General features: G+C 40.8%; 1 protein-coding gene across 3 annotated transcripts in view; it reads left to right on the top strand.

The window, feature by feature from the left end:
- The first annotated feature begins 965 nt into the window (after positions 1-965).
- The window catches only part of GAS2 (growth arrest specific 2), a 138870-nt gene continuing 113418 nt past the window's right edge, over positions 966-26417 (top strand). The window contains exons 1-3 of one of the 3 annotated variants that reach the window (XM_032775258.1): positions 4690-4814; positions 17878-17908; positions 18148-18309. In XM_032775258.1, coding sequence (XP_032631149.1) covers positions 18168-18309 — 142 coding nt within the window. In that variant the 5' untranslated portion in view covers positions 4690-4814; positions 17878-17908; positions 18148-18167. Of the gene's footprint in view, positions 1041-4689; positions 4815-5495; positions 5580-17877; positions 17909-18147; positions 18310-26417 lie in introns of those variants that run through there. The other 2 variants (XM_032775255.2, XM_032775260.1) reach the window with 2 other exon arrangements.

Raw genomic sequence — 26417 nt, 5'->3', positions numbered from 1 at the left:
TTATTGTTGAGATTTGCAATTGTCAACACAATGTCATTTGGTATTTTTGCTCAGACTGTGTTCTATAGCAATGAATTCACAATTGTGACAGATAGCAATAAAACTTTGTGAAAGTTTTTGAAGTAGTTATAAATGATGTGTAAACTATACTTATAGAAAGTGTTTGTGGTAAAGCAAATTTACACAATAAGAGGTAAATCATATTTCCTTATAGTGTCAAAATTGTCTGTAGATGCTAGTCATAAAAATGTAAATTTTGTGCAGAATTGATAAATGCTTATAAAATCAACATGTGCAGTGGGTTTATAAAGACAATGTTAATTTCTGGCATGCCTAATTTTCATGACAGTTGAAATGATGAATCCAGTTGTTGCTTTCAATGTGTGACAGAATTCTTTTGAAAGTTTGCCCATTTTCAAAATATTTATGTTTCTTCTTCAAGCTGCCAAACACAGAGATGACACATACTACCCTCAATCTGTTCATTCCTGTACTCTATTTAATGAAGATATAAAAATGCTGAATTCCCATATGACCAGATGGGACCTCCTGCATGACACAGGCTATAGAACTTCACCTAACAATTCCTGCATCAAGATAAATACTGTAACCTCTGATTATTTTTTTAAGCTTTTATTTTAGAGGGGAAAAAAATCTAATTTTGATTTAAAGACTCCAAGTGATGGAAAACATATCACAGTCTTGGGTAACTTATTAATTACCCCGCCCCCCCCTTCAAATTTGTATCTTATTTCCAGTTTGAACTTTGCTGACTCCAACTTCCAGCCATTAGAGCTTCTAGTGTAGCTTCTCCCGGTATAGATAATTATAGACCATGAGCACATAATCTCTTAACTTTAGCCATAAGTTTAATAGTTGGAACTACTTTAGAGGCATATAAGGCATGTCTTCTACACCACAAATCATTTTTATAACTCTTCTCTGAATCTTTTCTAATTTTTCAACATCCTCTTAAAAATGTGGACAACAGAACTGGACCCAATATTCAAGTGGTGGTCTCAGCAATACCAAATTCAGAGGTAATGTCACCCTTCCTATTCTTAAAGTTATGTGAATGGCCATGTATGGAACATATTGTCCTAAACGTGGTAGTAATTTTGACACAGAATAGCAATAATTGAAACTGAATGTGCATTGACTAAGACTTTGTGCGGAACCAAGGCATCCTCTCACAAGCCGCTTTCTCCTCAGGCCTCCCCAAGCCCTGTTCACTCTGCTTGCTACCCCCTCTCTATAGTTGCCCCTCCCCTTAATGCCCCCTCATCCCCCAGGGTCCTTTGGTGGTGGTCTGCGTCTGGATGTTACCAGAATGAGTGCATAAAGCTGAATGTTTTGGGCGACTCTTCTTCAGCTAGAAGGACCCAAGGAAATCTGAAGAAAACAGGACAAAATTTCAAAAGGGGAGCATTTTTATGGTTTCTTCTGCAAAAGTTAACAAGTTAACATAAACTTACACAGAAAATTCAAAGATTGTTTGATAAGTTACTGTGTTAAATTTAGATGCTAGATTCAGTTATTGAAGTAGGAAACAGAGATTTTAGTCCTGACCTTTTAAGTGCTAATCTCAGTGCACTCATAATTGTGGTGTAACTACTGATGGCTCCAAAGTATATGTATAATGTTGATTTCAGATGCATGCTTGGTAGTTTGTTCCAACCAGTCCTTCTTGGATGCACTTAAATTGTACAGGTGTTGTGGATTTTAACTGTTGTACAGTATGTTATCTATTCCCCTTCTAGCATTTGACAATTCTTTTCCAAGTGATGATGAGTAATCATAGCAACTAAAACAATAAACGTATAAAAAGATTAAATATAGCCAAACTCTATGAGAATGAATCGTCCACGTGTAGGATTTTTCCTGAATATAGTAGGAAGTCATGTGCTTTGGAGATAGTGCATGCATGGAAGACTCAGCTAGAGACACAGAACATTTTCTAAATGGAATGTTTTAAAAGTTTTCTATTAGATGACAGCAGGTCGTTCATCAATACAGTGGTACTGGAAACTTCCTTCTCAGCTCAAGATGGTTTTTAAGACTGAATTGATATGGAATATTGTAGCAGAGTGGATCTCTGCTCCGGCCCTGAAAGGGTTAAAAACAGCCCAGGGAAGGGGCTGGGGCTGGGGCTGGAGCAAGCAGCCTTTTGAGCTGGGCTGATTGGGGAAGTGGCTGCAGCTGGGGCCACGCCCCAAACTGAGCCACAGGCCCTTATAAAAGGGCAGAGAAGCCAGGAGCCCAAGACTCTCTCTCTGTGTTCAGAGAGAGAAGGGCCTGGCTGCTGAGACAAGGTACCTAGCGTTGGGCAGGGCTGGGGAAAGGCAGAGGAGTTGGGGAGCTCCTGCCTGGAGAGCCCCAGGCTGTGGCCTAGCAGTAGGCTAGGAGGTACTGGGGTTGCAAGGTGCAACCCGGGGTAGGCCAAGGCAGTGGGTCCAAACCCCTTTGCCGATGATAAGAGGCTAATACTGCAGTCTGCCCCAGGGTGTGGGGCTAGCTAATGACTGGGCAGTTGCCAAGACCCTGAGGCAAAGTGGGGATAGAGGGAGGGGGGTTCTCAGGGAGGGGAAACCCCTAAGAGAAAGGGGTTATTGCCAGGGGGTCAGCACCCCATGTAAAAGGGGCACTGGGGTCCAGGGAGGGACACAGGGCCAGAAGCCGGAATGTGGATCACCGGCCTGCAGAGGGCGCTCCGAGCTGCATATTTGAGCTAATTCTCTGAAGCAACCAGCAGGAGGCCTCACAGGCATGGCAGGGGTGAGTTACGCCTGGTTACAAATATAAATGTTGCTCATTATTCTTTAAAAGATTGTTTCTCAAATTCACATGAAGTCTTTAACTTCACTTTACTCGTTGTCAGATTTTTATTTTAATTCAGTATTTGTTCTGTTGTTCTTTTCCTGGGCATAACAGTGTGGAGTTTTGAAGGGTATGCACAGTTTTGGAGCTATCCCTCCATGTTCCTTTCTAGGATCTTGGACTAAACAAAGAAGAGACCGCACTCAGAATATCCATCCCAAGTTTTACACTGTAAATGCTGAGCAAGGACTCCAGGAGTTTAGTTAATAATGTGCAGATACTTACACGATGGATAAATGTCATCATAGTTATGTACTTCTCCATGGAGTCTCAGTGATTTGATGGGGAAAAAAAACAGCTGTGCAGGTAATAGCCAAACCAGCCAGGTTTAGAATAGCCAGTCAGGATACATTAATTTACATAAAACTCCACTTACTGATCAGCTGATTAGTTAATAATCAGAGTACAGTAATTTGCTTACATAGGGTATTGAGAAATAACCATGTGTTAATTATGCAAATCAGATTTCCCAGCTGATCAGAGTGAAAAAAAATGCATTTCTGAGAAATAAGGGTCATTGAGCTGCACCTCTCCACTCTGACTGGTTAAGACAATTCCATTTCAGTATAATGGTTCATAATGTGCATAGGGCAGAGCAATTAAGTAGCATTATAAAAGAAAAATAATTGTGTGCTGTTCATCTGGGACTTTCTTACGGAAAGCGATAACATGATGCCATTAGGAAACTCAACAAGACAATAATATCCATCCATTCCCAAGAAGAAGCAGAAGTTTGAACATCTGTTTCCCTCTATTGAATTCATGAAAGGGCTTCTCTGCACATAGAAAAAATGGACTAATAAACAACAGTTAGGGAACATTCTCTGTTGTTTACCATAACATTGAAATATACCAAATGCAATAAAAGTGGGGTGGGTATTTAAACAGCTTTCCAAAAAAACACCTTGCCAATTAGTAGATCTTTTAGAAGTGCAACATTGAGTTATCAATGTTATAGCTCAGTGGTTTGAGCATTGGCCTATTAAACCTAGCATTGTGAGCTTAATCCTTGAGGGGGGCCATCTAGAGATCTGGACTCAGTGACCTTTCAGGGTCCCTTCCAGTTCTGAGATACAAGAAGTTTGGTTTTAGGGGGAGGGATAGCTCAGTGGTTTGAGCATTGGCCTGCTAAACTCAGGGTTGTGAGCTCAATCTTTGAGGGGATCTAGGGCAAAATCAGTACTTGGTCCTGCTAGTGAAGGCAGGGGACTAGACTCAATGACCTTTCAGGGTCCCTTCCAGTTCTATGAGATGGGTATAGCTCCATATTTTTTTCTGTATCTATTTTAATTTAAAATATATTATAGAAGAGCATGAAATCTTGTGGGGAAAAGTGTAATTAAAGCTCTTTATCAAAGACACAATGCCCACAAGATACAAAGTTGAAATTATGGGCAGCAAAATCAAACAGTTTATAATATAAAATGGTGCTAGTAAGTGCTTAAAAAAAAAAAAAATCCTAGCCAGCAATTTTTTTGGGGAAAAAAGTTTAAGCTTAAAATATGGGAATCTTCCTTCACCCCCTTCCGCTCCTCACCATAGTTTTGGAGGGGAATAATAACAAAAGGCACTTTGGACATAAGCGCCAAGTTCCTGCCAAGGGCTTGTAATACAATATCTCAGAGTTTCAAGGGTAATTCAGTGTCAATTGCGCTTGCCGTCCCCCAGAAAAAGTAAGCATTTAACTTCCTTTCAGTCTATGTGGACTGATGAAATGTAGGAAATCTGTTTCGCGGGGGTGTGGGGGGGGAGAGGTTTCCCAAAGAGAGCACCAAGTGGAGCGATCAGAAGTATGAAGAGTGGCAGTGCTGGTGGTGGTGGTGGTGGTGTGCTCAGGCTGGGAGAGCGGGACGGGCTGCAGGAGGAGAAGGGTTTTGTGGCATTGCAAGAAGAAAGTGAGTGAGATTTCTTCCGAGCAAGCGCTTAAGGAGTGCGGGGTGAGGCATGCTGGCCGCTAATAAATGGCTAACGCGGGGAGAGAGCTCTGCTAACTGCTACTGCAGTTAATGCAGGCATCTGGCTGCGTTTACAGAAGTCAGACCCCGGGCTCTTTTAATGTTTGATTTGGTTGTTTTTCACTGTTGCATTTGAATTGAGAGAGGGGTCGAGGGATTTAAGCAAGAAAAAGATTATTTCCCTTCAGCTTGTCACCTTAGAGTGGGGTTTCTTTTGTTTTCTTCCTCTTATCTTGAAATTGCAAGAAATCTCACCTCCAAAGAGTTGATTAATGGATACAGCAGCGGAAACTGCTTAGAGCACTGCAGCAGAGAGGTAGGCAAGGGGAAGGGAGAGCTGGGCTAGGAAGTTTGCAAATTGCAATCGGTGCGCTCCTGCACAGGTAAAAATCTTTCGTTTGCCTACTGATTGGGGAAGCATTCTCCTCCCCCGCGGACGATCCGGAGTTTGAAAGGGTCACGGCAGCAAAGTGGCGGTGGGCTGGGAGGAAGCAACATTAATGATTTGAGAATCATTATTTCCAGTTCAGGAGCCTGCCAGGGTGCAGCCTCTCCGCGTTACTAACACGAACGCTTTTGAATGCAGATAAACCTTCCATGAATGTTTGCATTGTCTCTCCTTTAATGAGCCGGAGTTGGGAATCTTGAGTTACTCACCCACTGCAAAGCAATTGGTCCGGGTTCATATGCATGGGCCCCGAAGAGAGCAAACTAATCCTAACCACCCAGAATAGTATGGATCAGACGGTGAGCTGCTCACTTACTAGGGTTCGGGCTAGGGGTGAGTGTTTGGCAACAAAATATTCAGAATGATCCCAGGAGGAGAATATTTTTGCCTTAGTTGCATGAAAGTCTTGAAACATGTCTCGCGCACCATTCGGGACCCTTCTTTGCTTTGTGTCTGCTCCTACCCGTTCACCAGCCCTGTGGCTGGAAGAAGAGGGAAAGGTAGGTTGTTTACAGCACTGGCAAACTATACTGCCATCACTCTGCCCACAGAGCTGGGCCACTGGAATTAGGGCAGTCTTGACACCCCCAAAGGGCTGGCAGGACAACGCTAATTCTAAACCGAGCTTTCTTCCTTTGCCTTCTTTCTCACGCAATAGACACAACCAGCGGAAGGGCTGGCAGGCTTTGCTTTTTAGGCTGGGATCTTCTGGTTGCTCCACAGATTTATATGGTTTTTAGAAAGGATCCATTCCTGTTCGAGGAATGCTCTCTCCTTGTTGCAGCCATGCGGGGCAGCAGGGCGATCGCCTAGCAGCATGGCTTGCTCTGCCTGCGTGTGAAAGGTAAAGGGACTGAGCATTCTTCACTAATATCTGTGGCAGACGCATTGCAGCCTTCCTCCCAGTCAGCTCCGGAGCACATCTGACATTGCGCGGGGGGGGGGGGGGGGAGGAGAAGGTACTTTTATTCCAGTCTCCACGCACATTAAAGCTTGGATTGTTTCTTCGCTGCCGAGCCGAGGCTGTGCCAAGTGTAATGGCTTTGTGATGTGGATTGTGATTTAATAGGAAATTAGCTAACATTCCTAAATTCATTTCATATGGTACAATAGGCCATCTGATGAGAATTACAGTGTGGAACCCAGGTTGGAACCTCAGCCAAACCCTGATGAAGAAGGTGAGGCAGTGTGGAACTAGCATTGCTTCCAGCCACCCAGCTCTTATTGACTTTCAGTGGGATCTAGGCCCCTGAATCACTTAGGGGCTTTTGAAAAAAAACAACAAAAAAAACCGTATGTCCTTATTATAATTTTGATCAGAAAGGAGACAAGCTTAACATTAGGGGCACCTGTCCTGCTCCCATATTAGTCATTTTAAGCTTAGACATTGATTTCATGGGAGCAGGAGCAGGATTAGCAACATTTAAGAATTAAATGCAAAGTCATAGGACCTGGTGATTATTGCCAATAATCACCACATTATTCTGCACAAATCAGCAGGTATTTAAAAACATAATTAAACTCATGAGGCAAACACCTATTAAAAGTTGCTATCTGTAATAAATTTTATCACTTCTTCAGCTAAAGGAGACTAAGATTTAGATTTGACCTTTCTGTACAGATTTTTTAAACTATCATTTTGATTAGGCAAATAGAAAAATGAGGAGTAAGAGCTTGACCCTGCAGTCCTGCAAATCACCTATCAGGATTTTTGCCTGCCTTAGGATCATTACTTAGAACATATCATTTTATGGCAAAGTTAATATCAAATATTCCTAAAGCTTTGTTATGTGTGTGAGAGAGACAAATGACATTCCTGCTTTCCTTTTGGTGGGACAGACATTTAGCAAGACAGCAACATTGTCTCTGGTAAAAACAGTCTTTAAAATTCCTAGGCTTTCAGTAACCTAGAAAGATTTTTTTTTTAAGTTAATTTGTTGCTGGCTTCAAACCTAGGGTCTTATAAGTTCAAAATATCAATATACAATCCTGTGCCAGGTTCCAGGTATACATTTTAAGTACAGTGCACATTTGTATCCTGTATGTTCATAACACAAGGGACAAAAGCTTCTTGTGAATCAGAGTTTACTTTATCAGTCTAGATCACATTTTGATGTAAGCCCTTAAAAATTCTAATTGATTAATGAGTTTCAGATGGTGGTTCCCCTCTATTCTCCCTCCTTTTTAATGTGTACAGTATACTCCAAGCTAATCTGGGAGAGCGCCAGAAAGATTGGGCTAAATTAGTTGTGTATCGTTAGAAGGATAATAAAGTAACTAGAAAAAATGAATTTCTTACAAATTATGATCTTGCTTTCTGCATCTGTCCAAATAGGTTTTATCCTCTTAATTCATGTAGTTAGTAAAGACCATTAAAATTAGTGTTGTAACCATCTTGGTCCTAGGATATTAGGAGACAAGATGAGTGAGGTCCCATAAAAGATACTACTTCACCCACCTTGTGTCTCTAATTAAAATTAGAGAGATGTGTACTTAAAATAATGTAGATAAGAGTGACATCTAATTTCTTATAGAAGGTAAAATTCTTTAAGGGTCCACTAAGAATAATCTGTCATGGGAGCAAAATCAGAATTGGATAAGTTTAGTCTCTATTATTTCATAAGAGTTAAAGGGTATAATGAGAGCAATTATTGTGGTATGCTATAGTACATCATAGCATCTTAGAAGTCAGACGACAAGACCGATTAGATCATATATGGTCTATCCTTGCCAACATCTGATTGTTATCTATATTTTATTTAGTGCTATTTTTAGTCTAGTTTTAAGTGTCTCAAGTGATGGAACTTCCCCTACTTCCCTTGGGAGGTTATTCTACTGTCTAGCAGATCTCGCTACAGAAAAGAATTTCCAGACAGTAAGGAAAACAATTACATAAATTGTTGTTTACCTCTGTAGCTCTCAGGAAGATGTTAATGTATATATTAGGAACAAAACAAAAGATTATTTCAAATGCAGCATTTAGTCTGTAGACTAATCTCATACATATTCTTAGTCTACAGGACCATAAGCGCTGGGCAAAGGACAACTTGTAGTTTTGTTTTTAATAACATTAGTAAGATCAACTTTTCAAATGTGGGTGTTTAGATTTCACTGCATATTTTATTCTCAAAATTAGTGTGTGCAAAACCTGCATTTGTTCTCCTGAAAGCAATGATTGCATGCAAGAGACCCCATTTGTGTGCAGGTTCATGTTTGCTTGCACAAATACACAGACTTTGTGTTTGCAATTTGTGCCCTAATGATGAAAATTTGATCTATTAAAATCGCTAATTTTTAATATCCTCTTTTGCTAACCCCCCAGATATAGTTATTTGCATATGCTTATTTCAAATGAGTCAACTAATGCACCAAACAACACTCTGAAATTCTGCTGAAGGGCCAGAATTTTGTGCTTTTCCCTCCCCTTCTTGATGTGATTAGAACTAGCAGGGAGATCCAGCAGAGATCCATGCCAGATAGTCATGAGCTCTGCTTTGGCTTTTGATCCTCAGTTTTCTCCCTTTCCAAAATGACTGCTATCCAATACCATTACCTTCTCTCCAAGTCAGCAGGAGATTGAGAGAGGGACATCAGCTGCAACTGCAGACAAAGGCAGTATACACTGCTTCTGTATAGCATTAGACTGCAGTCCCTGTGGTGAAAGCACTGACTACTCACTTCCAAGATGTTTTCCCACTGTTACCAGTGACTGTGAAACTACTGCTGAGTTCTGTATCATGTGAACCTTTTACTTTAAAGTATAGTTTGCTGCTTCTGCAGCTAGTATGCTTTCCAAACTCTCATCTCGCACAGGAGGAAATTTGGCCCACTAGCATAAACCCTGAGTATTTGTGTTATATGATGAAATTCACCCCTCTAATCCATGACCAAGATGCAGGGTTGCCACACAACCCTTTGAACACTAGTTGTGCAGAACATGGAGCGCACTGGATCAGCCTAAATTCAGATCTACAGTTCCTTCAGTAGTCCTAGGTAACACCAGCTCACTTGCAAATTGACTTTCTGCATTGGTCCCACATAGGCTGAGTCAAGGATAGTAAGGGAGAGTTTAAGTACATCCTAACAATGTTGTTCCATTTCTAGATAGAAATGGTATGAACTATCAGTAATAATGCAGAAAAGGCAGAAGTGTTCAATAAATATTTGTTCTGTATTTTGGAAAAGCAGATGATGTAGTCATATCATGATAACACTTTCAATTCTGCTGGTGTCTCAGGAGGATGTTAAACAGCAGCTACTAAAGTTGAACATGTTAAATCAACAGGTACAGATAACTTAAATCCATGAGTATTAAAAGAGCTGGCTGAGGAGCTCACTGGACCATTAATATTGCTTTTCAATAAGGCTTGGAACATTGAAAAAATTCCAGAAGATTGGAAGAAAGCTAATCTTTTTAAAAGATAAACTGGATGACCTGGTAATTTTGCACCTGTCAGACAGAGACTGGTCCTGAGCAAGATAATGGAGTGACTGATATAGCATTATAATAAAGAATAAAAGGAGGGTAATATTAATGCCAATCAACATGGGTTTATGCAAAATTAATCCTGTCAAACTTTTTGATGAGTTTAGAAGTTTGGTTGATAAAGGTAATAGTGAGGATGTATTATACTTCTGTAAGGTGTTTGACTTGGTGCTGCACAACATTTTGATTAAAAAACTAGAGTAATATTAAAATTACAATGGCAGACATTAAATGGATTAAAAGCTTGCTAATTGTGATAGGACTCAAAATGTGACTGTAAATGAGAAATCATTGAATGGAAGTGTTTCTAGTGGAACCTCACAGGGATCAGTTCTTCACCCTATGGTATTTAACATTTTTATCAATGACTGTAAGAAAACACAAAATCATCACTGATAGTTTGCAGATAATCCAAAAATTGGAGGCATGATTAATAATGAAGAGAACAGAGCAATCTGAATTACTTGATAAAATGGATGCAAGCAAACTAAGCATTTTAATATCACTAAATGTAACTGTATAAATCTAGGAACACAGAATGTAGGTCATATTTACAAGATGGGGATTCTATTTTGGGAAGCAATGACTCTGTAAGAGGTAGCGGGGTGGGGGAGGGGGGAAATGGTGGATAAATATCTGAACATGAGCTCCCAGTGTGATGCTGTGGCTAAAGAAGCTAATGTAATCCTTAGATGTATAACAGGAGAATCTCAAGTAGGAGTAGTGAGGTTATTTTACCTCTGTATTCAGCACTGGTATGACTGCTGCTGGAATGTTGAGTCTAGTTCTGGTGCCCACAATCTAAAAGGATATTGATAATTTGGAGAGGTTTCAGAGAAGAGGCACAAGAATGACTAAAGGATTAGAAAACATGCCTTGTAGAGACAGACTCAAAGAGCTTAATCTATTTAGATTACCAAAGAGAGAGTTAATGGATGACTTGAGTGAGGTCTGTAAGTGTCTATATGTGGAACAAATACATAATAATGGGCTCTTCAGTCTAGCAGAGAAAAATGTAACATGTTCCAATGGCTGGAAGTTGAAGCTAGACAAATTCAAATGGAAAATAAGCTGTATATTTTTAACAGTGAAGGTAATGAACCAGTGGAACAGTGCGTCAAGGGTTGTGGTAGATTCTCCATCACTGACCATTTTTAAATCAAGATTGGATGTTTTTCTAAAAGATACTCTAGCAATAATTTTGGAAGTTGTATGGCCTGTGTTATACCGGAGGGCAGACTAGATGCTCACAATGGTCCATTGTGACCGTGGAATCTCTGAATCTAGGCCAGCACAGATACTAGTTCCACGACATGTAGCAGGTACACAGTTACCTCATTCAGCATACCCATACAGCTTCATGCTAGGCTTAAGTGGTGTAGAGAAACTTGTGTAGGCCCAGGAATGAATTGGGTTAGAGTACTGAACACAGTCTCTATTTGGCTTGTGAAAATACTTCATTTGCCAAACACCCTTTTAAAATCTTGGTGTGAGTGTGGTTTTAATATCCTAACACATCTTCTGAATGGTTCTGCTTTTTGCAGCCCTGGATACTGAAAACTATTAATCCACAAAGCAAGTAGTGCACTGGTAGCTACAGAAAAAGGTTTACCATACTGCTGCAATACTCTGCCTCACCTTTGACCCAGAAGGACAAACTATCAGTGAGAAAAGAATTTGGGCTATGCACCTGTTCAGCCCCTTACTCTGTCTGCTGAAATTGCAGACACAGGGTTTGATGTGCATGCCCATCCAGCACCAAATGGACCAAGACAACACAATTCATTTCATGAAGGCCACTGAATAGCCTTCAGCTGGTGACAACTTTCAGTCATTGCTTACCTGTGCTGATTTGTAATGGTAAGAGGTGAAGGGTGCTATATCCCATTACTATTTCCCTATTTTTGATACTTACACGTCCCTCATTACCCCAGAGTCTGAGCACCTCACAGTGCCCCTGTGGCAAAGAGAAGTGCTATTATCCCCATTTTATAGGTGGGGACCTAAGGCCTAGATCCTCAAAGGAAATGAATTCATTGAAATGAATGAGTGAGGTGCCTTAATATCTCTGAGAATCTAGGCCCAAGTGACTTGCTCAAGATTATAGAAAAAGTCTGTAGTGGAGCAGGGAATTGAACAAACATCTGCAGAGTTCTAGGGTAGGCCTGGGCCACTGGACCATCTCTCCTCTGTTCTCTTCTATCCATCTATGCTTTTTAATACACAATGTAGTATTCTTGGTGCTTTCTGCAGTAATAATTATTGCCAACAAAAAGCCAGAAGAATAACAGAAAATTGCTTAACTGACTCTATGGCTTACACCTGATGATCATTGATGAACATCAGCAGATAGTTTAAATTACACTGCTGGCAACACACTCAGTTGAGTTACAGTACACAAAAAACTAAATGTGCCACTGTAAAGCAAAATAAAAACTTCACTGTGGTTGGTGGGAGCAAACAAGGAGGAATGTAACTTTCTAACTTGTTGAAACTGTTATGTGTCATTAGGTGTACTGTAAACTATCCTGAACTGAATTCTTTACCTAGACAATGAGCCTAAGAATCTGAGATGCCTTATGGCTGTCAAAGAGGTGGGGGGGAAAAAGGATTGTACTGCATAAATATGACTTGAACGGAACAGAATGTAAGTAACGTTCTGTCTTAGCTTATGTTACTTTCAGAAGAGTAGTGGACGATATTTGTTTCTTGAGGAGCAAGGCATTTTAGTGGTAAGTTTTTAAAATTCTTATGCCTATCTGGTGATAGCTTCTTGTAGAAAAGCTGACAGATTCCATAACGAGAAATTCTACTTGCATTTATACAAATTGATATTAATGATTTGTTATAGCTGATGTTATATAAATGGCTTTATGGTTAACATACAATAATGTTTTGGGGGCAAAATGCTAGTAACTTAAGGCTAGACTGTAGAGTCCTTAATGATTCAATGAGAGGAGCGATGAGCCAGTGCTAGATTGACTTAGGGGTTAGGATTTAGTTCCCTGCTGTGCCACAGACTGAATGTGTGACATTAGGGAAGTCACTTAGGGCATGTCTATTCTGTAATAAAAAACCTGCAGCCTGGGTTAGCTAGCTTGGACTAACAGTGTTTGGGCTTGTGGGGCTAAAGATTGCAGTGTAGATGTTTTGGGTTGGGACTGGAGTCTTGGCTCTGAGACCTGTCATGGGGGGAGGATACCAAAGCCTGGTCTGCAGCCTGAGCCCAAATGCCCACACTGCAATTTTATAGTGCCATGAGCCTGAGTCAGCTAACCCAGGTCAGCTGTGTCCATGCCATGGATCTTTTCTCACAGTGTAGATGTTCCCTACATTTCTCTGTGTTTGAGTTTCTTCTCTGTAAACTTGGGATCACAATACTTCCCTGTCTCACTACATAAATACATTAGATTGTGAGATTTTCAGATGCTATGGGAATGTGGATTAAAATACAGAAAGTTCATTTCCCCTGAGCAAAGACTGCAGGATCCAGCCTTGGTTATGGCTGGGATTTTCAACAAGAGCTAGGGACTCAACTCCCATTGACTTTCAGTAGGATTTGGGTGTCTGTCTCCCTTAGGCTTCTTTGAAAATCCTAACCAATGTGTAGAGAAATGATACTAGGCAACATTTGGGCCGGTAATTCTAATCAAATGAACTGAGACAAATGTTTAAGTGGAAGCCAGATATTTTAGTCACTGTGGAGGGTTAAATTCAGTTTGGATTAACTTCCCAGATTTAATATGAGGAAGGTCAGTATCAGCACAAAAAAACCAACCCAAAAAACAATAAAGAATTCCACAACTGCCACTGGTACTGACAACTTGAAAGCACATGGTCAAACCTACCAATCTTCAGCCTTTTCTTTTAGGCTGATATTATTCTCAAAGTGGTCATGGGTGTCAAAGGGAAGTGGTTAGTTGCGGGGGATAAGACAGGTTGGTGGAGAACTGGGAAAAAGGGAAGCCCTCCATCCCTTTTAGGAAGAGAAATAGTGAAACTTTACAAAAGGCAGTGGATATAGTATTTATCCATCTGTGATTGTTTCACTGTTCTTTCCTCATCCTAGCCTCACCCCTGCCAATCTAGCTGTTCCCTTACAATCCCCCCTTTCACATGCACATACCACCAATTCACCTACACCCCATTCACCAGTTGATTTGATTCCACCTGAACTCAAACATCTCAATGTGTCCCACTCCTGGCTTAGAACCCTTCCCCTGCCCAGGTCCTTCCAACCCCTAACAGCTCAGAAGAGCCACCCTCACCCTTTACATACTGAGACCCCTTCTTCTTTCTACGTGAACTCGCTACTGTTCAGAAACGTTCCCTTGAGTGTGAATCTTCTCCTACCAGTTACTGCCCTACACACCCACACCTCCATGATCAGAACTATTCCCCTCTCTCATTAGGGTGCCAACCCTCCAGGAGTGGCCTGGAGTCTCCCGGAATCAGCATCAATCTCCTGGTGACTGTTGAAAGGAATCAGGAGATTTTAATAGGATATTTTAAGAAAATGACATTGCCTCATGTTGGGGGAAAAACAACTCCTGGAATAACTGCAGTCAGAGTTGGCAACCTTAGCTCCCATCACCACCAGGCTCAAAAGTTCCTTCTGCTCAGAACCCTCTCCATCTTTTATTTGTTGCTGGGTCTGGAAAATGGAAGAACTAGGCCAGCAGGGAGTGTGTGCAAATAGCCCTGTACTGTGAGTCTGAACTGAAATAGCAACATGTATGCTTGAATTCCATGCTCTGTGCCTCCTTCTGCTGGCAGAAGCCCATATGCTCTTGGGTCTGCAGGGAACATGTGCAGACAATGCTGTCCTTTGTCTGTTTTTTTGCACTAATTCCATATTCCCTGTTGTGTGTGCCTCCAGAAACCCCCTAGTGGCAGTCATGTATCATGCAGCCTACAGAATTAGGTTGGAGCAGCCCCAGCACCACCAAAAGTCAAACATAGTATGTCTACACTACACCTACAGCTGGCCCATGCTTACTGACTCAGGATCAGGGGGCTCGGGTTAATGGACTGTTTAATTACAATGTGGACATTTGGGCTTGGGCTACAACCCAAGCTTTGGGATCCTCCTACCTCTCAGGGTCTTAGGGCTTGGATATTAACCCAAGCCCTAATGTCTATACAGCAGTTAAACAGTCCCTTAACCTGAGCCCTGTGAGCCTATGTCAGCTGGCATGGGCCAGATGTAGGCTTTTAATTATAGTGTAGAAATAATCACAGTGGCAGCAGTATCACAGCCACACTACAGTTTCAATATCTATTGGTGGAACTCCTTGGTGGGGAACATTTCACCATACATGTGTCCTTGGATGCAGAAAGGCAGCTTGCTCCTAAGGAGAATCCTAAAGCACAGTGTGTTTTTATTTCTTCCAGAGCAATGATGCAGTTTCTAGATTTTCCAATGAATGTATCGGAGAATAAATGAAATAAAAAGATCTTAGTTTTATCTAGAAACCTAAAAAGTGACTGTGCAAAAATGGTACCTTTGCTTCCCTTGTGTATCTTGAGTCATATGCATTTATTTGAATGAGTAAGATAAGTCTTTACTACTATTCCCCCATAAAAACAGCTATGGGAGAGTGACCTGGATTACATTCTGGCTCACACATCAATCTAATTATTAACTGCAGGAGAAGAACTTTTTGATTCCTTTTTAACTTCTGGAGAGGAAGGAGGTAGAGAAGATTTTAATACTGACTGTCATAGAATCCCTGTGACAATTTGGACAAGTCGCTTAACCTCTTTGAGTCTCAGTTCCCCTAGCTTTGAAATGGTAATGATACCTCCCTATTTCACTGTAGTGTGTTGAGGCACTCAGCTACTGTGGTGATGAATGACATAGAAAAGCTTTAAAATAAGTTCTGATTGTGGAATATTTATTGTTTTTGATGTATGGGCCAGAAAGAACCCACTTGGAGAGTCAGATTCCAGGCTGAGTTTGCGGAGCTGACAGCTTGAAAAATCTTGTTGTTTGCCTGAGAAAAATGAGCAGATTTGACCTGGATGTCGTTAACCAAAAAACTATAAAACCATGAAGCCATTTTTACATAGTCAAGTTTCAGAGCAGAGCTGCACTTTAATTGCATACCTTTTTCACTCCAATGTCCCGTGACTTGCAAAGGAGTTTTTGTTGCACAAGCAGTTCAAGATCAGGCCCATTATTTGTAATTTTTGTCTCTTACCAACGTACATCTAAGATCTAATGATGACGATTCAAAAACTTACTTTTACCTTGAGGGGAGCACGGCCCAGCCCACTGGAACACACTGTGGCCACACCGCCCAGTCTTGCCCGCTGGCTGCGGCTGTGCTGTCCAGCCTGCTGGAGTAGCTCCAGCCAGATCAGAGACATCCTGAAGGGATGGGAAGGGAAGAGTGTAGGAGTCCTGGGCTAGGGGTGGGGTCATGGGGGGGGGGAGGGGGAAGATCATAGGGATTATTCCCCTGAATCCCAGCTTCTCCTCCCCCCCCAAATTTCCCCACCAGTTGCTGTCCCGGCCCATCAGGGTTAGCAGCTGGCACGCTGGGACATTTTGTTTACCTAGGTTTACATCTGTGCCTGTGGACACTTGAGGTAAACAAACCATCTCAGCCCACTGGTGGCTTATCCTGATGGCCCCGGAGCCCAAGTTTGCTGATCCCTGAATTATAGGGTCATCTTATGAACAGGTTATAAAATGTTTCCATTTTTACTTATCCATCCTTGCGGGGGGGGGGGTCAGCTTATAAACAAACCAGTTTATGATCGAGTACATACGGTAATTTGATATTGAGTTAATAAAATCCAGAAGTTAATAAAATTGAATATCTCAAAATTACAGTAGATACAATGCATATGTTTATTCATTGTTAAATAATTGTGTACATAATGAATGGTAACAAATGCATGCCTGATTTTTCTTCGAGAGAACCATATCTCCTCTTTGCCACCAAATCTCTTTTCAAATCTGTGGAGCTGCTTGAAAATTGGCTGATGGATTGAAGTCACATTTGGCATCAGAAAGACGTGCCATCAGTGGCAGAAAAATGGTTCATATCACAGGTCGTTCATAAGATCAATGTTCATAAAATCAGGGTTCCACTATATTACGTTTGCCATCCCTAATACACTGACCACTGTCATAGGATAGCAAGTTGTTCTTCCCTGTTTTTAAAGTCACTGTTACATATGGGTTGACTCATGACTTCTAGGCACTGTGCAAGGGGCAGAAGGAAACAGCCATCAGCAGTGCATCCTGCCCTGCAATCACCTTACAAGTGCAGGTCACAATGGCACAGAATAGCCAGGGTAAATAAGCATCTCCCTGATCCTTTGGAAAAGAACAGTGAGAACCCTACCTAATGCCCCCTGCACAATGCAGCATATGAGCTGGCTGACCAGGTCCTGACTGTGCTCGTTAGGAGCCATGGTGTGCCAGCTGGGACAGTAGCCAGTCCCCTAACTTGGCACTCTCAAGCATTAGGCTGAAACCCTACTATGCTTCACAAGGACAGGAAGAGTCTGACACTCTTTCCTGAGCACACCCATGCAACAGATGGCAGAATTTGACCTTCACTAATAGAACTACAATTCCAGTGGGCACTTTACACCTCTGGCTATGGAAATGATTTTAAAAATTAAATAGGGAATAAAATATTGAATGGAAAAGTGAAGTACTCTCTCACCTCTAGAGGTGGTTTCCATAGTTTAGAACTGAGACCCATTAGCATTTGTGTCGGGATGGTGAAGTCGGAAGCTTGCACTGCTACTGTATCTGTTTTGTGGATAAACTCCATCCTCCAGGACTGCCATGCCTTGTATATTTTTTGTAGAATAATACAGTAAATTAAATAATATTCTTTGTATAAAGGATTCTTTGTATTTTATGACAATGAATCTGTGGAACTGACTGATTTCATTTGGTGGAATGAGTATCTGTTTAGTACTGTTAATGGCTTGTTGTAGTTGCAGAACTCCCATACTCATACACTGTTTTAGGGCCTAATCCAAAGCCCACTGAAGCTCTCCATGGGCATTGGATCAGGTCCTAATGAATTGTTAGGTCTGTATCTCAATGTTTGTTTTGATTTGGTTTTAATTATTCTTTGCAGAGTAGTGGATTGTTGGGAACATGTGTACCAGGTGAGTACCAATAAAACAGACGTTATCTATATGATTAAATTACCAGCAAAATGCTCCATTAGCAAAACAAGACGTTCATCGTGTATGTTGTTTCCATGTGTTAGACCTATATAGCTTTTTCTGATATCTTGCATCCCAAGATCATAGTTCGTTTCAAGCACCGTCAATAAACTTAAAAAAAAAAAAAAAAAAAAAGCTTTTGGCCTTATATAGTATAATGAGGTACTTTTTTAAAACAGGTATTACAAGTGGATAAACAATGTGCAGTGCTCTGAGCCCAAAGGCACGAGGACCTGGCCTTTCTGATATGCATCAGTACAGCCAGTGGCTGGCCAGCAGACATGAGGCCAACTTATTACCGATGAAAGAGGATCTAGCGCTGTGGCTCACAAACCTACTGGGTAAGAATATTTATATAGTTATGTATGTATGCATGCATGAGCGTGCACACATTTAAAATACAATTATTGACAAATTACACTTGTTATGTTAACTTTTGGCCTCTAGTTCAACTAGAAAAGTGGTTCTCCAGACTATTTTCCCTTCCAAATAAGTAGTTCCAATTAACTGGCTCCCTCTGAGTAATGCATGCAGCCATCAGCAAGGTCAGAAAGACTCTTATAAGAGGTACGCATTCACATTATTTATCAAGCAATTAGCTAAGTAAACATTGTTCTTCACCTGGCTACTGTTGGTCCTTGAAACATTTGAATATTGAAACAGAAAAATGGACATTTGTTTGAATTATGTCTGTGTTTCAGTATTCTTGTTGTTAATGGCTGCCGTCAATCATTTCTTTGATCTTGACATCAATTTCAGACCTGGTTAAAGTCTATGGGTGACTTTTCATTCAGGCTAAATGGAAGGAGCATTTAAATGTCCCTTTGTATATTGATAGTAAGGTATAAGAATTTGCCTCCCAAGGCAAAGCATTGTATGATAAAGCCAATCAGAGCTAAGCCATGTGAGCCAAGAGCTTTTCCTGGGAACTGATTGCAAATAGGAGATCTGAGGTATTGCCTGGTTGGAGCTGTGTGTGTCCATGGGTGTGATAGGGAGAAAGTGAGCAGACAGTGAGAGAAGTGGTGAGCATAGCCCTAAGCGGGAGCAAAAACAGATCTCTGTGGGGCACAGGAGCTGCTGGAGAAAGAGACTTGTAATTTGTGAGTCAGGAAAATGCCTCCTGTTTCTACTCTGTTCAGGGAAACAGGACTTCGTGTATATTCCTTGTTGTAAATAAACAAGCTCAGTCAAAGAAGTACTTGAATCATATAATCTGTTTCTCCTCCTAACTGAAAAATCTTGTCAAGGTTTCAACTATTAGCTAACCCTTCAGGCCCCAAAGGGGCATCCGTATTTTAGTAGTTGTGATAGTAAGCACTGTAAGGGTAAGTTATAACTTCCATTCTAGTCTCTGTTCTTCAGTGGGTTATAAGTTGCTCTCAAAAACAAACTAGAGAAATACAACCTAGATGGAGTTATTGTAAGGAGGGTGCATAACTAATTGGAAAACCGTTCTCGGAGTATTTCAGTGGTTCACAGTCAAACTGGAAGGGCATATCTAGTGGAGTCCTGCAGGGATTGGTCCTGGGTCTAGTTCTGTTCAGTATCTTCATGAGTGATTTAGATAGTGGCAGAGAGAGTACACTTATAAAGTTCTCAGATGATATTAAGATGGGAGGATTTGCCCATGCTTTGGAGGATAAGATTAAAATTCAAAATGATCTGAACAAACTGGAGAAATGGTCTGAAGTAAATGGGATGAAATTCAATGAGGACAAATGCCAAGAACTCCATTGAAGAAGGAACAATCAATTGTGCACACACTGCCTAGGAAGGAGTACCATGGAAAAGGATATGGGAATTATAGTGGATCACAAGTTAAATATGAGTCAACAGTGCAACACTATTGCAGAAAATGCAAACATCCATTCTGAGGTGTATTATCAGCAGTGTTGTAAGCAAGACACAAAGTAATTCTTCCCCTCTACTCTGCAGTGATAAGATCTCAGCTGGAGTATTATGTTCAGTTCTGGGAGCCACATTTCAGGAAAGATGTGGACAAATTGGAGAAAGTCCAGAGAAGAACAACAAAAATGATTAAAGGTCTAGAATGACTATGAGGAAAGATTGAAAAAACTGGGTTTGTTTAGTCTGGAGAAGAGAAGACTGAAGGGGGACATAGCAGTTTTTAAGTACATAAAGGAGGAGGGTGAAACCATCGTTCTCATTAACCTCTGAGGATAGACAAGAAATAAGGGGCTTAAATTGCCGCACAGGAGGTTTAGATAGGACATTAGGAAAAACTTCTTAACTGTCAAGGTAGTTAAGCACTGAAACAAGTTGCCTAGGGAGGTTGTGGAATCTGTCATGGGAGGTTTTTAAGAACAGGTTAGAAATAAAACCTATCAGGAATGATCTAGTTATTACATATGTGGCAAATTGCCGGTATTGTTCTCTGGGTCTCGCGCTTTCTCTTCTCTGGGGTAGGTTCAGGGCAATATTGCTTGCCTCTGAACCAGTTCTTAATCACTCCCCTAGTGTCCTTGGAGGAGGGGAGTGGAGAGGGAGGGACCTGGGCCCGCCCTCTACTCCAGGTCCCAACCCAGGGGCCCTGGGGTTGTGGTGAACCACTTGACTAGCGGTTTCTTCCCCTGGGTTACTTCCCTCTCATACCCGTCAGCTTGTGAAGGGCTTCTCGCCTCTCTTCTATACAAGCCTGGTGCCCCTTACCTAGGGTTTCTGTTGGGCTTCCCAATCCACCGCAGCACTCCTCCAAACCTTCTATTTCTCTCTGGACAAACTCTTCTCTTCTGCAATCTGCACTCTGCTCCAATCCAACCTTTCTCCTTCAACTACCACCCCCTGTCTGACTGAAGCAGGGGTTTATATCCCATGACTGGAGTCAGGTGCTCTAACTGGAGTCAGGTGCTCTAATTGGCCACAGCTGTTCTAGTTAATCTAAAGCAAACCTTCCTCCCTTGGCAGGGAATAAGGCCCCCTGCTAACACTCTTATGCTGCCCTCTGGCCATGCTGTATCACACATAGTACTGCTTTGAGTGCAGGGGTTTGGGCTAGATGACCTCTCAAGGTCCCTTCCAGTCCTACGCTTCTTTGATTCTATGATTTGAACCTTCTCAGTGACAATTTCACATAAACCACTGTGTGTGTGTGTGTGTGTGTGTATATATATATATATGTATATATATATATAGTACTTTTTCAAATGAGTATCTTAAAGGCTCTTATAAAAATTCACCTCAGAATATTACCTGCAAAGAAGGTAAGTATCATTGTTAGGAGAAATGTTTGTACACGTGTTAACAGTTAATAGAGAAGATGTCAGTACATGGTCTTCAAGAATATGCAACATAGTTCCTCTGTTTTATAGGAACAATAACATTTCTTCTTGTTCTGCTTTCTAAGTGTCTATTGTGTAGCTTTTTACAACAGCTCTAACACCAATTTTAGAGATGGGGAAAGTGAGGCACAGCAAACTGAAATGTCTCAACAAGGTCACAGAAGAAGGGGCTGATTCTAGAAGCCTTCTGTGCATGGAACTCCCATTGAAATTAATGGGCACTGTAAATATAGAATTGCCCAAGTCAGCTATGGAGGTGAGACTCTTGATGCCTAACCCTTGTGTAATCATCAGACAGCTCTCTTTTTCTATTTTAATAACATCTAAAGTCACAAGAAGCTCTTCATGGTTTAAACATTGAACACTCTGCTTAAATATTAAACAGGAAAGTACTACTAATAGCTAATGAAGCAAAATGCTTACAGTCAGTAACACATAGGTCTCTCACTGACAAGATCATGAATGAGGTCACTTTTCGGCAAGAAAGTGCCATCAGCAGGAGGGCCTGAAATGCCAAATATAATTAAAAATCTTATTTTCAAACGCATGTCAAACTGCGACCCTTCACAGTGCTGTGGTAACCTAAATAAGTGCAGCTTTGTTTTAGTTATGCAGCATACAGTTTCCAGCAGTTTCATTCTCCCACTGCTTTTCACAAATGGATCCTCTCACTTATACAAGTTTGGTTTCAAGGGAATTACTCCATATCTTCACAAGACAGAACTTGGCCCATGTTTTTAAAAAGTTTCTTAACTGACTATGCATTGTTGTTTTTGCTGAATCAGGACACGCTTTTATTTCACCTAGCTGTTTATTAATTTACATTGCACACCACTTAAGCTGCATGACAGTCAGGCAGACAGGAAGTCAGACACACTTGGACTTACAGCAGTACAGTAGAACCTCAGAGTTATGAACACCTCTGGAGTGGTTCGTAACTCTGAACAAAACCTTATGGTTCTTTAAAAAGTTCTGAAACTTTACTATGCAGAAGAAAAATGCTACTTTTCCTTATTTTTGTAGTAGTTTGTTTAACACAGTACTATACTGTATTTGCCTTTTTGGTCTCTGCTGCTGCCTGATTGTGTACTTCCTGTTCCAAATGAGGTGTGTGGTTAATTGGTCAGTTTGCAACTATGGTGTTCATTACTCGGAGGTTCTACTGTATAGAGTCTTACAAATACATAAAATATCTTCTTTTGCGAAGAGTACGGTCTGAATCTACTTACTGAATGGGGCAGGTGTGTCCCTGGAGTTTCATTTGCAGAGGCAAATACTGATCAATGGAAATAAAGGTGACAGTAGTTTTGCTTCCAGCTTCTATGATTTAAGCTCAGAATTACAAACTGAAAACCATGACAATGTACTGGCTGAGACTGTAGATGTAAATAGAGGTTTGGACAATAGATTCAGGAAAGCTGGGCAATGCAACTTGAATTTGTGATTTGAAATAGATGAGGAGCTCAGAGAAGACCTGAGATGTGTACTATTGCTGCGTATGGTGGTTTTTTGTTTTTGTTTTTTAGTTTCTTAGTCAGTCATTCTTTGACCCCCTATCCTCCATTAACTCTGAAGAGTTAAAACAATGTCCCTTTGCTTTGATTCAGCATGAAGAATAACATGAAAAACTTGGCTAGGCAGTGGTACTAAGATCTGAGATTATAAATTGAATGAGTCAATAATGCAATGCACTTGCAAAAACAGGCAAATGTCATTCTGGGATGCATTAACAGGAGTGTCTCTTGTATAAGTCACTGGATGTAATTGTTTTACACCGGTGAGCCTCAGCTGGAGTACCGTGGCCAGTTTTTGGCACGACACTTCAAGAAAGATGTGGATAAATAGGAGAGAGTGCAGAGGAGAGCACCAAAAATAACAGATTTAGAAAACGTGACCTATAAAGAGAGATTGAAAGAACTGGACATGTTAAGTCTAGAGAAAGGAAAGCTGTGGGGCAACATCAGTCTTCAAATTATGATAAGGGCTGTTGTGATGAGGACCATAATCAATTGTTCTCCATGTCCAGTGGATGTAGGACAAAAAGTAATTGGTGTAATTTACAGCAAAGGAGATTTAGCTTAGATATTAGGAGAAACTTTCTAACTATAAGGGCAGTTCAGCACTGGAACAGATTATGTAGGCAGGATTATGTGGAATCCCCATCACTGGAAATTTTTAAAGAACAGGCTTAGATACAGAGATGGTTTAGTTATATTTAGTCCTGCCCCAGTGTGGGAGATGAACTAGATGGTCTCTTTCAGCACTATTTGGAAAATATTTTTAGCTCTGACATGGATGTATACACTGAGATCTTCGTGTTTGTTTTTTTTTTTTTTATTTAGTGGCTTTTAAATTTACTCCCATATATTGTTTTCTCTTAATAGATTCCACTCCCTACTTCCCTTCTTTATAATTATCATTCTGTACTCTACAATAAGGGCAAGATTTTTCCAGTTCTCAGAATCATGCTTAGGATTTTGTTTTCAAAAGAGCTTGTGTTTAGATATCTAAATAAAAGCCCAATTTTCAGAAACAGTCAGCACCCAATAATTCCCATTGTGAAATTAGGGGGCTGATTTTCAAAAGAGATCAGCACCCAGCATGGTTGTTCAGTTGGAGCTGAGTTCTTTTGAAATGGACTGCCATGTACTTTAAGTTAAGCATGCACCTAAATTCTTTGCTGAAGAAGGATGTGTTCCCAGATCCTCAAGTATTTAGGTGCCTAACTCCCATTGAAATAAATGGCTCCTAAATGTCTTTGAAGATCTGGGCCGTGGCCTCTGTACAATCACTGCCTTCTACACTGGATAGCTGGAAAAATGGAATATTGGGAATGCAGAGTCAGTGTGTCAAGTCCCAAACAGGGATACTTCACTTGTTTTACTCCCAAACTGGCTATAAGCTAGCCTATGTTCCAGCAGTTACTTAGGGCTGGTCTCCACTACCAGGGAGATTGACCCTGATGCAATCGATGCATCAGGGATTGAATTAGCGGGTCTAGTGAAGATCTGCTAAATCGATGGCAGAGCACTCTCCAGTCAACACTGGTACTCCAGCTCTCCGAGAAGAGTAAAGGAGGTCGACTGGAGAGTGTCTCCTGTTGACCCAGTGCTATGAAGACACTGCACTAAGTCGACCTAAACTGTGTCGATTCCAGCTATGTTATTCACGTAGCTAGAGTAGCATAACTTAGGTCAACTTACCTCTGTAGTTGAGACAACTCCTTAATCTCTTTTAAAGTGTAATGTCCATTGCCTCATTACTCCTGATAGGAACTTCAGTACCTTCTGATTCCCACTTCTTTTCCGGGCTGATTGAACCAGGCTGCCAAATCTGAAGCCACATAAAACCTCAGATCAAATTTAATGGGCTAGGGCTTTGCAGAGACTCCTGAACAGTTGGCTTTGGCCCTGTCACCCCTCTTCTGAGTTTAATAACAATGAGGCCTACTGTATAAAGTGGCAGTCCTTCTGAGCCCTGTCCAGTTTAGAGGTCACTGAAGTACTAGATTTAAGAGTATGGTTCAATTAGCTCTGTGGAGTAGGTGTTTTGAGTTTTTTAGCTTAAAGCACCCAGGAGCTAGGTTTATCAGGGGAGGAAGCTCAGCATATTTTTTCTACTTCACAAGCACTGAGCTTAGTTCTCCTTGAACTTCTGGAAACTTCTGTTTCACACTGGGCATGGTCACATGCTTAACACAGGATTAGTATAATCATGCCATACTATTATTACATAATCTCATTAGCATACAGCTCTCATACAGAAACACTGCATTCTTTTTCCTTACTGCCTCCCTTTATTCCATTTTATGGATATTTAACTTTGAAATAAATTTTTTCCCTCAATTATTGTTGAATCAGTTAAATCTGATCACAACCTTGTGTGTCTTTTGTTGGTTTTCTCAAAGCACAGCTACTAGGAGAGCTGGTTTTAAAGATTTAAAAATTTGTAAAGTTGATGAAAATTTTAGTATTTCACATTTTGATTGAGAAATGTGTTGATTAGCTCTAGCTGGTAACATTACTTTCATTTTAAGCATCTTATACTTTCACTTTAGCTACTTGGACTTGTCATTCTTCATGATGTTTGTGACGGATTTTCAGTAGTGCTGAGCACCTGCAGCTCCAGTCAGTTGGAGATGTAGGTATCTGAAAATCAAGCCATTGGTGGTATTGGTGCCTCTAATGATTCTTCTGGCACTGACACAGAATGATTCTCATTCTGTTGCATGTTCCTTGAGTTTTCACCTCTTCTTTTTTCCTTCTGACCCAATATGCCTTTGGGATGTCTTTAGGTATTTCATTTCAAGTAGACATTGGTTATTTCTCTGCTGCTGACTTTTCACAATATAAGATCACTTGTCTCTTGTGGGAGCCAAAACTCACTGGCTTCCAGCTTTTATCATCTGTTCTAAAGTGAGTTATTCACCTTCTTGTCAACCTGAACAGTGGTTCTGTATGCCTGTTGTAAAATTGTCTTTTTTGCTTTGCTTCCTGTTTTGTTTTTAAGTCTAGTATCTGCTTCAGTTTGAGCAAAAGAGGTCTTGTGGGAAGTAAAATCCTTGTTCATCTATGTGCATCAGTACTGGGGAAGCCCATCCTTCTATTGGTGTATTTCATAGGTTCAACAGGTCTATATATGGGTCACTATAGTTACATATAGATGTCTTCAAGAGATTTTTAACTGTCTGAATGGTTCTCTTAGTAATCCCATGACTTCATTGCACAAATGGGTCTTAGGGAATTCTTAGAAGTCTGCACATGAAAACTGGGATCTCTTGACAGTAAGTTCAGCTGGGGCCTGATCTAAATAACCCTTATTTATGTAAGCAGCTATCCTAATTCATGCAGATAGTCCCATTAAAATCAGTGGGGTCACTTGAATAAGCAATGGTTGCTATATTGAAGACCTTATTTTCCTGTTCGCATGCTTCTAGCATTAGTTTTTACTATAGATTATGCTGTTACCATCCTATATACACATTGCTTTCTTGTAATTATAGCTCTTTTAAAGATTTTTTAAATGGAGTTTAATGTTTTTTTCCATCCAAATATATGAAGCCATTTTTTGTTCTCAGTCTATGAACATAACTCTCATTTGGGCCAATACATTTCAACTGTTAAATGTGTCATGGTGTCTCTTTTTTA

Source organism: Chelonoidis abingdonii, chromosome 4 (genome assembly GCF_003597395.2).
Source record: "Chelonoidis abingdonii isolate Lonesome George chromosome 4, CheloAbing_2.0, whole genome shotgun sequence".
Lineage (NCBI taxonomy): Eukaryota > Metazoa > Chordata > Testudines > Testudinidae > Chelonoidis > Chelonoidis abingdonii.
This window is presented reverse-complemented; position numbering and strand designations above follow the sequence as displayed.